Below are 12,967 nucleotides of genomic sequence, written 5' to 3'. Positions count from 1 at the left end.
GAGGGATTGGGGGCAGGAGGAGAAGGGGACAACAGAGGATGAGATGGCTGGATGGCATCACTGACTCGATGGACGTGAGTCTGAGTGAACTCCGGGAGTTGGTGATGGACAGGGAGGCCTGGCGTGCTGCTATTCATGGGGTCGCAAAGAGTCAGACATGACTGAGCTGAATAGAATAATCTACTAGCTTTGTGGACTTGTATATCCAAGTCTTTCCTCAGATTTTTGAAGTTCTCATCTATTATTTCTTTAACTCCCTGACCCTGCCTTCTGTGTCTGGAATCCCATTTATCCTGACATTTTTCAGGATATATGGATACATATCTGTAGATCATGTAGGCTTTCTTTGATCTTTTCTCTTTTTTCTCTTTCAGTTCTCTCTTCTCCTTTATGTGATTTCAAAATTTTCCTCCAAGTCAGTCATTCTATCTTCATGTTCTCTGCCCTGCTAAATATTCTCTGTACTGCATGCTATCTAGTTCTAGAATTTTTGTTTGATTCTTTTGAAAACTTCAGTCTCTCTAATAAAGAATTGTTTTATTCATATATTTTATTCATGATTTTATTGAATTGTCTTGAGTTTTCTTATAACCTGTTGATTAACATCTGTTTTCAACTCTATCAGATAGTTCGCAGTATTCTGTGCCTCTGAGTTTGACCACTAGAAATAGATAATTTTTCTGTGATGCAATGTTTCCTTGATATTTCTTATGTGTTTTAGATTTGCACTTTTGTTTTTGCATATGAATTAGTAGATACCTCCTTCACTCTTTTCTTGTTGCCTTCAGCAGATGGTATGTTATTGTAGTGTTGATATTAGAGTTTTTACTTTGTTTTCGTGAATTTGTATCTGCTCTAGTCTTCTTTGTTTCCTCTTTTGAGTGAATTTTTAAACACTTCTGCCCTCTCTTTTGCTTTTTAAAAAGTTTCTATACCTCCAGTTCGTAGATTCTGAGCACGCCCTCACTCTACTGGAGCTTTCTCTTGGCAGTGGCACTGGGAACCCATACATGGAGCCAACATAGAGTGGCAGTAAAGTGTGAGTTTAGCACTGGGTACATTGGGGGTGCCTGCAGATCCAATAGGGTAATCCCGGTGGCTCCTAGGTGGACTTCTGCTAAGAACAATCCCTTTCCCACCAAGTGAAGTTCTTATTTGCATCTTTCCTAATATCCTCCCTTCCCCTAGTTATAATTTTCATATCTTAGTACTCTAGGTACTGGTGGAGAGAATGGATTTTTTCAGCCACTTTCCAGTCCAGCTGGAAAGGCACTTAGCCAGGCACTTACTTACCAGCTTTCTTTTCCCCTCTCAGTGTTTCCTTGGGCAGAACTGGATGCTTAGAAAGTTTGTCTACTGCCACCAAACTAGCATTTATCTGTTTACTTATTTACTTACTTTTGGTCTCCAGTTATGTGCTGAAGTCTCTCTTTGGGAGGATTAGACTTCGGCAGGTTCTGTCTCATATGTGAGTACCTGCCTGGGTCTTCACTGACCCAGTTTTTGCCTGACAGGAACAAAAGTCTAGGCAGTTTGGCTGACTCCTCTGTTTCCCAGCTCAAATAGAAGTTTGTCTCTTATCATCTTCACAGTGGGTGAGACAACTCCTGGGTTCCTTGGCGTAAGACACTAGGTCCTAAAACACCACAGAGGCACTTTTGCTCATGCATGAATATCTCATATGTTGATTTAAAAGGGAATAAATAATAGGAACATTTTATGCCATCACGTTTCTAATCCCACTCTCCAGGATCATCAGGTTTTAACTTAAGAGGTTCACTTTGGGTGCATGGTTAAAATTGGAAGCATGAAATGAGGAAGCATCTATATGACTCTTACTTCCCCTTCTAAAGATATTACAAAGATCTGATTTTATATATATATATATTGTGTATCTATATATATAGGATTCTGTCATATTTAAAATGGTAGTATTAGTCTAATAGATTTTTTTCCAAACAGAATAGTGAAATGGTGATACATCACATTATTAATTAAACCTATAAAGAAATATAATGACCATTAATGAGTTAGAAATATGAAGGATAATATGAGTGTTATATATCAATAATAGATTTTTGAATTACTATAAATGTATTGATCTGCATTTTATAGAAAGAAAGCCATTTATACTTTGCAACTTTACAAGCAGATTCATTTTAATGTAGGATATTTGTTTAAATATGGTATCCTTTATATATAAAATGAAACTTCCTTAGAAAGTGTTGCATCTAAAGGGAGATTATCCAAGGTTACATTATGTAAGAGTATGAAAATACAAATATCCTTGTCAATTTTCTTTCAATTGAAGTTAAAAAGCAAATATCAGAGCTACTGCAAAGTCTGCCCTAGCAGTACTTAGAGTATACTGCAGAAATGAATATATTTTGTTACTACTAAAACCTTTCTTTGTATAATATTACTGAAATTTTATTAAAAGTAGGAAATGAGTTACACTGAATGTTGTCTGCTGCTGCTGCTGTCGCTTTAGTTGTGTCTGACTCTGTGTGACCCCATAGACGGCAGCCCACCAGGCTCCGCCGTCCCTGGGATTCTCCAGGCAAGAACACGGGAGTGGGTTGCCATTTCCTTCTCCAATGCATGAAAGTGAAAAGTGAAAGTGAAGTCACTTAGTCGTTTCTGACTCAGCGACCCCATGGACTGCAGCCTACCAGGCTCCTCCGTCCATGGGATTTTCTAGGCGTACTGGAGTGGGGTGCCATTGCCTTCTCCGGAATGTTGTCTGACTTTAAAATTAATTCTGTGAGAACTAGTAGCACTGATTAATGCAAAATACATTTCACTTTAATTAAGGTAATTGAAAACAAAGACATTTTATATTGCAGTAGCACATAAGTCTCTAATTCCATACATGCTTCATAGGAACCACTCTAAAATTAAAATATTATCAATAAGTTTATCAGATTCCCATAAAGATTTTTAATGGTAAGTCAGTAAAATTAGTAATAAATATGAAAATTCTCATAGTTGTTTTGCAAATCTTAAGTAGATAGTACACATGATCTTTCCTTTAAATGACAGTCTATTCCGCTAGTAATAAATGACCTACAGAATGGTTTTGGTAGCCAAAATTAGTTTTTATTGATTTATATATAACCTTTTTTTGGTTAGAAAAATTGAATTTTCTGTGCACAGTGCTTTAAAAGTATTTTTGGTTTCTGCTTTCTATCATCATGGTAGTGATGTATAAACCACATCAATAACGAGTATTTAATAATGAGTATTCTGAAAATTATTGTTCAGTATAGTATGTTTTTGATTTTTAAGTAATTTTGTTATAAATTATTTGAATAGTACATATTAAATGTGTATTATTTTGTAAAATGCTATTTTAATTGTATAGGAGAATCTGTCATTTAAAGACATTTGCTATTGATTGCATTTAAATGTTGGAGAAGGCAATGGCACCGCACTCCAGTACGCTTGCCTGGAAAATCCCATGGATGGAGGAGCCTGGTGGGCTGAAGTCCATGGGGTCACTGAGGGTCAGACCCGACTGAGCGACTTCACTTGCACTTTTCACTTTCATGCATTGGAGAAGGAAATGGCAACCCACTCCAGTGTTCTTGCCTGGAGAATCCCAGGGACAGGGGTGCCTGGTGGGCTGCTGTCTATGGGGTCGCACAGAGTCAGACACCACTGAAGCGACTTAGCAGCAGCAGCATTTAAATGTAAACTTAATGTTCACGCATGAAAAAAGAATCCAGGTTTTTCTAGATCATACTTTGTTTTGCCTTTTTTTAAAGAAAGATATATCTGAATATAGAATATATTCTTATTCTTTAAAAGGAATAAGTATATAGGATGAACCACTGCACAGTGATCAAACATTTGCCCTTTGAATTCAGATTGCTTATATTGCCTCCAGCTGGCTAGGTGACAACTCATTGAACTGCCTTATCTTTGCTTCATATGGAGATACTAATAGTAACTACCTTATAGACTTGTGAGAATTAACTGAAGGTAAAAAGTATAAAATATTTAGAGCATTATTTAAAAGAGAAAGCACTTAGTAAACATTATTACTGTTTGTTAGAATTCTCTAGCAACCTCTGTGTTCAGTAAGTATACATCTTACCTTGCCAAGAAAGACTTATACCCTGAAAACTGTAAAACATTAATAAAGGAAACTAAGGATAATTCAAAGAAAAATCTCTTCAGCAAGTGTTACTGGTAAAGTTGTAAAGCTGCAAAATCAATGAAGTTAGAATACAGCCTCACACCGTACACAAAAATAAACTCAAAATGGCTGAAAGACTGAAGACATGATACCATAAAACTCCTAGAAGAGAACATAGGGAAAACATTATCTGATGTAAATTGTACCAGTATTTTCTTAGGCCAGTCTCTCAAGGCAATAGAAATGAAAACAAACAATGAGACCTAATCAGATTATAAGCTTTTGCATAACAAAGGAAACCTAAAGAATGGAAGAACGTGTTTCAAATGATGCAACCAACAAGGGTATAATTTCCAAAATACATAAACAGCTCATACAATTCAGTAACAGAAAAACAAGCAACCCAATCCAAAAATGGGCAGAAGGCCTAAATTAGACATTTCTCCAAAGAAGAAATACAGATGGCCGTAGCCGAATGAAAAGATGCTCAACCTACTAATTATTAGAGAAATATAAATGAAAACTATAATGAGATGCCACCTCACACAAGTCAGAATGACCAACATCAAAAAGTCTATAAATAGCAAATGCTGGAGAAGGTGTGGAGAAAAGGAACCCTGCTACACTCTTGGTGGGAATGTAACTTGGTGCAGCCACTGTGGAAAACACTACAGAGGTTCCTCAGAAAACTGAATATAATTATATTATCTAGCAATTCTACTCCTGGGTTTATATCCAGACAAAACTATAATTCAAAAAGATACTTGCACCCCTGTGTTCATAGCAGCACTGTTCCCAATAGCCAAGACATGGAAGCAACCTAAATGTCTTATCAATAGATGAATGGATAAAGAAGATGTGGTACATATACACAATGGGATACCACTCAGCCATTAAAAAGGAATGAAATGATGCCATCTGCAGCAACCTGGATAGACCTAGAGATTAGCATACAACATGAAGTAAGAAAGAGACAAATACCACATGCTGTCACTTATATGTGGAATCTAAAACATGACACAAATGAGCCCATCTATGGAGCAGAATCACAGACATGGAGAGCAGACTGTTGGGTGCTGTAGGGTGGGGAGGAATGGAATGGAAAGTTGGGTTAGTATATGTAAGCTTTTATATAGAGAATGGATAAACAACAAGCTCCTACTGCATAGCACAAAGAACTATATTCAATGTCCCATGATACACCATGGAAAAGAATATGAATATAAAAAAGAATGTATATGTGTATAACTGAGTCACTTTACTGTACAACAATAATTAACACATTGTTACTCAGCTATATAAGTCAACTTCAATAAGGTTAAGGTAAGTCAGTTTATTAAGTCAGTTTATTATTTCATTTTCATTGTTAATCATAATTTTTTCTCTATCAATATTTTTTGTTTTAGGTCACTTTTCATATTGAACCATATAAGAATCGAGATGATAAAACCATGTACCAAAATGTCAAGTACATTATAGACAAGTGAGTTTCTTCTCTCCTATAATTGCTGTTATAAGTGTATTTAAATTATATTTGAGAGATTTGAATGACATAGTATGACATTAATATCAATTTATTTTTGTAATGAATATTGCAAGCATTTTGAGGAACTTTTCTGAATTTTCTTATAATTTGATTTCTCTGTGAATAATTATAAGTTGCTGTTTTTACTCTTATGTGTATATTAGACTATGATGTTTGTCATCTAACATTTTACATTCTTACAAAATTGTTTGTAACATGTTTGTAAAAATAATTTACAAAATTATTCTGTAAATTTTATGAATATAAAGTTGTCTTTTTAAAAAAATGTTCAGAATATGAAATATGAATTGGTATTAGATATGGTAGATTCATATCTAATATTTTCATTTATGTTTCAGTATGTTTACAAGGAAAGAATTTATTAGTACAGTTTCATTTTGTTTAAGGGTTTACTGATAATAGTCTGTGACAGATGCCATACTCTTATAAAGAAACATGTCAGCAACAGCTGGGACATGTATCATTTAGAACACACACAGACACAAAAGCAGTATTTTCATGTAGAAAAATGGATTTTTTATTGTGTTAGTCATAATTTTTAAACCTCAATATAAGTAATTACTTTCTTGTTTGTTAATGTCTTAATGTATCCAGTATCTCATTTCCCAATGTGTAAAATTAAAAATGTGTTTTTAATGATTACACTTACGTAGCTAATTCCACAAAGAAGGTGAACAATACACTTAAACTGTACTGATTACCTTCATTTTCAGTACATAAATAACTGGCTATGGGAAATAAGGCATGAATTTTCATTTTATTTTCATATATGTTTATATTCTAGGTATGGAAATCATCCTGCCTTTTATAGGTACAAGACTAAGAACGGCAATGCTCTTCCAATGTTTTATGTCTATGATTCCTATATCACAGCATCTCAAAAATGGGCCAATCTTTTAACCAGCTCAGGGTCTCAGAGCATTCGCAACTCTCCTTATGATGCATTGTTTATTGCACTTCTAGTAGATAAAAAGCATAGATACAGAATTCTTCGAGGTGGTTTTGATGGAATTTACACATACTTTGCCACAAATGGCTTTACTTATGGCTCATCCTATGAAAACTGGGCTAAGATAAAATATTTTTGTGATCAGTTCGACCTAATGTTCATCCCAAGTGTGGGCCCAGGGTACATAGATACCAGCATCCGACCATGGAACTCTCATAACACTCGTAACCGAATCAACGGGAAATATTATGAGACTGCTCTGAGTGCTGCACTCCAAGCCCACCCCAGTATAATTTCCATCACCTCTTTTAATGAGTGGCATGAAGGAACTCAGATTGAAAGTGCTGTTCCCAAAAGAACCAGTAATATCGTGTACCTGGATTACCGGCCTCATAAACCAAGTCTTTATCTAGAGCTAACTCGCAAGTGGTCTGAAAAATACAGAAAGGAAAGAGCAATTTATGCATTGGGTCACCAGGAACTTAGCACACAACCTGTTTCTTAATGGATTGACTTAAGTTTAATAATTACAGAAATTACCTAATTTCAATACATTCCTTTTGTTTTGGGTTATGGGAAGAAAACTGTCAAAATCAATATGTACTGTTACCATTATCTCTAATAAAAATAATTTGTACATTGTTAAGGATCGTAATATCATTGCCACCTTTCACAGTGTTACACTGAGAGAAAAGTTGTGCAAATAATATTCCTTATGGCATAAATTTGCTGAAACTGTGACTGGAATTGAAATCTTGCTTTGATAGCTGTTTCTATTTCACAATAGGCAATTGCTTGCATTTCAGAGAGTAGTTAGCACACAATTAATCCTACTGGTATTCTGCGCCCAAAGAAATAGAACTGTGTATATATTTGATATGTCTGTTGAAGAACAAAGATGTAAAAGATAATACACATGGTTCATTTTTTAATGATCTAATCAGCTTTGTCCTATTAGCATTCAGACTCTGGAAAACGTTCCAATAATTCTTCAGAAGAAAATATGCCTTAAGCCTTACTGAGATGAAGGCCTGCTTTCTGTAACACAATATATATCATCATATGCAGATTTCTGGTTTCCTAGAGCTTGCTAGGTATTTTGCATGTCTGATGTTTCTACTTTGTAGTGATGAATTCCAGACTTCAGAAGGAAAATCTTTTCATAAAGGCTTTTCATAAAAGTTAAGAATTGCTTCTCAGTTATTGAAAAAACATAGCCAATTTACAATTATTCTGGAAATACAATGCCTAAAATACTATTTTTAGGGTATCTTGTCAATCTTTAACTTGTTTTATTATTCATGATTTTAAATTTAATTACAGATGAATTGTTAAGAAAAAGTTGATACTAACATTGAATTGCCACCTTTTAAGTTTTTAAGCTATTTTTACCAAAACTAATAGAGAAAATTTACTTAGCATTTCAGATTTTAAGGTTATGGAAATAAAATTTCATTCCTATGTTTGACTTTTTATTAGATGTAACATTTAATAATGGAAATGTTTTATTTAAAAGACTTTAAATTATTGTATATAATAATATCCCCATCTAAAAACATTATACTTTTATGTTACCTAACAGGATAAAGACTTGTGGTCTGTTGTCATAGTGTGACAAATTGATCATCTGTAAAAAATGAATCTCTTTAAAAACTAGAGAATAAAAGACACTCTGTTATTTTAGTTAATATTTGTAACTAGAACTATAGAAAAAAACTAATCTATATGCTCTTACATGAATATTTTTTAGATATTTATTAAATGTCAGCAATATAGAATACATATAGTCAGAATATAAGGACATTCATTCAGAAACAAATAGTGGAATTTGTCATAAATGTCATTGTCTACTGAGTTATTTTTAAGCAGTGCTTTCAAAGCAAACTATTATGTCTTTGAAAAGAGGCATGATTAATGTTAAATTGATTTATAACTTGAGAATTTGCCATATCTCAGAATATTCAGACCATGGGAAATTAGTACAATGGTAATTAGTAAATTCACTTTCTAGAAGAGATTACAAGAATAATTCACTATTGTATTATAACCATATTCATAGGAACACTCATACTGATATAACCAGTGGATTTTTTTTGTTTTTATTATAGTCAGTTTGCCACTATATGTTTTATTAGGGATAAACTCTAAATATGTCATACCTAATAATTTTTATTACTTACTATATTTTATTAAAGTTTAGATATCTACCTACCACACAGGAATTTTTGTCTTTGTTTATGTTATATGCTTGAACCCATAATAGACAATTTTATGAAATAGTTCTGAGGTTAAGAGAAAGTATAAAAAACAAGGTCAGAAATCCTCAGCACGGACACCACCATTTGTCTCCTTCTCTCATTATAGATCATCTAGGATCACAGACTCACCTCTGAGCTTTGTTGTGGTTCCCAACACACACTACCCCAACCAGCCACTGTCAGATTTCAAATTAAGATAAAATAGATTCTGTCTTCATTGCAGAAAGTTAATTCTCAAGGGAAGAATGTTTGGAATCAGCTCTAAAGATAGTTTACTAATTTATAATTCTTTGAATATGTTTATTTTCTTTTTTAAAAAAAGTTATTTGAAAGAATTATCTCTAATAATTTTGTTATTCTTAGGGAAGAATGCTTCAAAATCTTCCTCAGGTATTCGTTACCATTTAACTCATAACAAGTTTAGATTGTATAATCACAAAAATTATTTGCTTTTATTTAATTCAATAAACTAAAGGAACCGTTTAAAGGGAGAAGTAGTGTAATATATATAATGCATGGATTAAAATGAATTATTATTATTTTAAGGTTTAATCAGGCTAATGTTTTTGACTGTATAGAAACCAAATCTTTCTTTTACTACTCTCTTTTTAAGGACTGATATTATAAAAAACTACTGTTATTAATGTTGATCTCAGTTCTATATTAATTTTTTTTTTTTAAGAGTACAATTTAAAAATGACTATTTTGTTATATAAAATAGTTAACTTTCATCTTATAAGAGCATGCACAGAATAAATTTTATCTTAGATATAAAAAATTATTTATGAAATATTTACTTTCTGATTAACAGTTAAAAAGTAGTATTCAGTCTGCACTCTATATAGCATTTAAAAAGAACACATCTTTTAACTGTACATACTTTTAAAATCTGTGAATTTGTGTTATATACAGAAAAATAAGAAACCATTTCCCAAATTTAAAAATTTCCTATTTTTTATTCTTTGAGCATAATCGTATTCCTCTGACATCCTTTAGGAAATTGATCTTTCCTGAACCAGCTCAGTTGGTAAAAAGTCTGCCTGTAATGCAGGAGATACAGGTTTCATCCCTGGGTTGGGAGGATCCCCTGGAGAAGGAAATGGCAACCCGTTCCAATATTCTTTTCTGGAGAATTCCAGGGACAGAGGAGCCTGAGTGACTAACAATTTCAGTTTCACTTGAAAACATCAAAGTAACAAACCACTAGAGAACCTACTAAGTTCCTGTGCTGTGCTGTACTTAGTCACTCAGTCATGTTGGACTCTTTACAACCCTATGGACTGCAGCCCACCAGGCTCCTCTGTCCATAGGGATTCTCCAGGCAAGAATACTGGAGTGGGTTGCCATGCCCTCCTCCAAGGGAACTTCCCAACCCAGGTCTCCCACATTGCAGGTGGATTCTTTACTGATTGAGCCATAACCAAACCTTTTTTGAAACTGACCAGAGTTATGAAATTTAAACATAATGACTGCTTATAAACTCTACAGTGCTTACATGTGGAAGCAGTCCTTAAAAGTTTTTACCTAAATTTTGAATTAAGGGTGGACACTTATGTGCCCTAGTGTAGAAGCAATATTTTTTTTTACTACCAGCAAAATTTCAGTCATTTTTACAAATATTAATGTACTTTAAATTGTATACTGATTGTTATATGTCCACATAAAGGCTAAATGTTACTGTATGTTTAATGTAAGATTACTATCCTGGAAAATTCAAGTACTACTTTGGCTTACTTAATTCCTCCTTAGTCAAATCAAAGAACTTAGTGGTAGTGCTGTTATATTCCAACTATCAGTGAAGGGAAGAACGGTTTTCAATGTGACTAGATTTTGCTGTTGTTATAATCACTATTTATGAATCAAAAGGCAGAATAATTTAAGACCTAATAGGCAAGTAGTTGCAGATCTAAAATTTATAAGCTCAAAACTTGTAGCACTTTTTATATTGTCTGTTCTAAACTTCATTTAAGGTAGCTTACATATTGAATTTATATAACCATAAATGTAACCATGAAGTTAAAATGCCTTTTAGAGTCTAGCCCATTGAAATAATTATTTCACTATACAAACTAATGATGTACCACAGTAGCAATAATTCTATATACAGTTCATTTATAGTTTATGATTGTGTCATCATGCTTTTGTGTTTTTGACTTTTTAAAAGAATAGGTTAAAAATCTGAACAATCATAAACAACACAAAGTGGCAGTCTTCAGCTACTTAACAGCATTTAAACTAAATGTATTAATTAAGGGATTATGTCCATGGAGAAAAGTCTTTTTGAGTCAGTTTTACAGAAGCCATTTTGAAAACACTATATATCACCATGTTAATTTGATGATAGTATCTAAAGTGACCTTTATCCTGATCTTGAAAATATCAAATCCAAAAGAGAAAATACTTTAAAGGAAATTCAGTTGTAATACATGCAATACATTTTAGAAATTTATGTTCGAACAGAGTCACTTAAGAGTAGCTGCCATACTTCTTCAGTTTATACACACTAAATTTATATTTCTTGACCACCATTCTATAATAACGTTTTTTAATCACCCATATTATCCATATGACAGACTATTAAGCTATTAGTATTATGATAGAGCAGTCCAGTCTGACATCATGTAAAAGTCAACTGCAAATCTGATTACTAAATTCTTCCTTGAAAATTTGCTGTGTTGTTATATTTTTTTAAAGTACATTCGTGAAAACTGTGTTCTTGGTTTTTCAGATATCATGTAAGAACAATATGTAGTGACAGTCATTATATGAACAGTAGTTGAACTCAAATTTTATTTTTCTTCATATGAGTATTATGTGTTTGTAGCTTAAGGCTTAATTTAATTTGCAAATAAAATATTCCATTAACATAGTATTTTGTCATTTCATTTTTTTTACTTGAGTCATCCTCAACTAAAATTTATTTAATGTTTCCTCTTATAAGAATATGTGCACACTGACTCTGCAGAAAGGATTTGACATATTTTTTCTAAGAAATAGTTACAAAATTAATATATAATCAATGATGAAATTTTAAAAGGAATATGTATATGATACTAGTGTATATGGTTGGCTACACATTTGGTAGTGAGAGAGCTTCTAAGCAGTGAATGCAAGATGTTATATGGCTCTTGTTGCCAGAAAAGAAGCATCCCCTCCCCTCTGAAGACAGACTTTGCCTTGTCAATACATTTTAAAATACATTTCTCAAACAGGCATTATACCTAGGACCAAAACTGCAGAAACCTACTGGAAACTACTAGGTAATGTAAGTAAATGCATGAGATTTATACCCCATGGAGTACCTGCAGCTGTGGACAATTGTAACCCAATAGGAGTAGATGCTAACAGCTCCTGTCTGTGTTGCCCCCTCTGTAGCTCTGCGTCCCTAAAATGAGGGTGTATGTCTGCGTATTTGAGGATTTTTCTAATTATACCTGTTGGCAAATACTGCAAAATATTTTAAAAATATTTTCTGGTTGGACCAGTTCATTGGTCACTAATTTGTGACTTCTGATGTAAAGAAGGTAAAATTGTATCATGAAAAACGTCCTCAACATTTTATAACACTCAAGGGAATTCCATAAGACTAGTTATTGTGATGATTATTACACAATAGATTCCAAGTATATAACAGCAAAACACAAGTCAGTGAAACTGAGTCCTTGTGGCTCTGATTATGTGTTAGCTTTCCCTAGGTCCTATCAAAAATTAAAGCATCAAAAAGTGAGTTAGGTACATATCTCTCAGCCAGTCATCTCTATTATTCCTCCTAGTTTGACTTCTGAATAGCTGATTTGAATTAGTATTCACTGAGAGAGACTTGGAATGCTTTTATTCTATTGCTATTTAGATACGGATCCATTGTTGATGCCTGGCAAGAAGGTAGGGAAAAAAAAAACAGGTAATTGAGTGTAATTCTAGTCTCCACTTCTCAGGTGACTCAGCAGTAAAGAATCTCCCTGCTAAGGCCGGAGACACAGGTTGGATCCTTGGGTCAGGAAGATCCCCTGGAGGAGGGCATGGAAACCCACTCCAGTATTCTTGCCTGGAGAATCCCATGGATAAAGGGGCCT

At 33.5% G+C, this 12,967-nt stretch overlaps 1 protein-coding gene across 1 annotated transcript in view; it reads left to right on the top strand.

Moving 5' to 3' along the window:
* The window catches only part of MANEA (mannosidase endo-alpha), an 80,613-nt gene extending 68,850 nt beyond the window's left edge, over positions 1 to 11,763 (top strand). The window contains exons 4-5 of the mRNA XM_005892995.2: positions 5,548 to 5,624; positions 6,472 to 11,763. Coding sequence (XP_005893057.2) covers positions 5,548 to 5,624; positions 6,472 to 7,141 — 747 coding nt within the window. The 3' untranslated portion in view covers positions 7,142 to 11,763. The remainder of the gene's footprint in view (positions 1 to 5,547; positions 5,625 to 6,471) is intronic.
* Positions 11,764 to 12,967: the final 1,204 nt, after the last annotated feature.

This window comes from Bos mutus, chromosome 9 (assembly GCF_027580195.1).
Source record: "Bos mutus isolate GX-2022 chromosome 9, NWIPB_WYAK_1.1, whole genome shotgun sequence".
NCBI classification, from domain to species: Eukaryota; Metazoa; Chordata; class Mammalia; order Artiodactyla; family Bovidae; genus Bos; species Bos mutus.
Note: the sequence above shows the minus strand (reverse complement) of the source record. Positions and strands in the feature narration are given on the sequence as shown.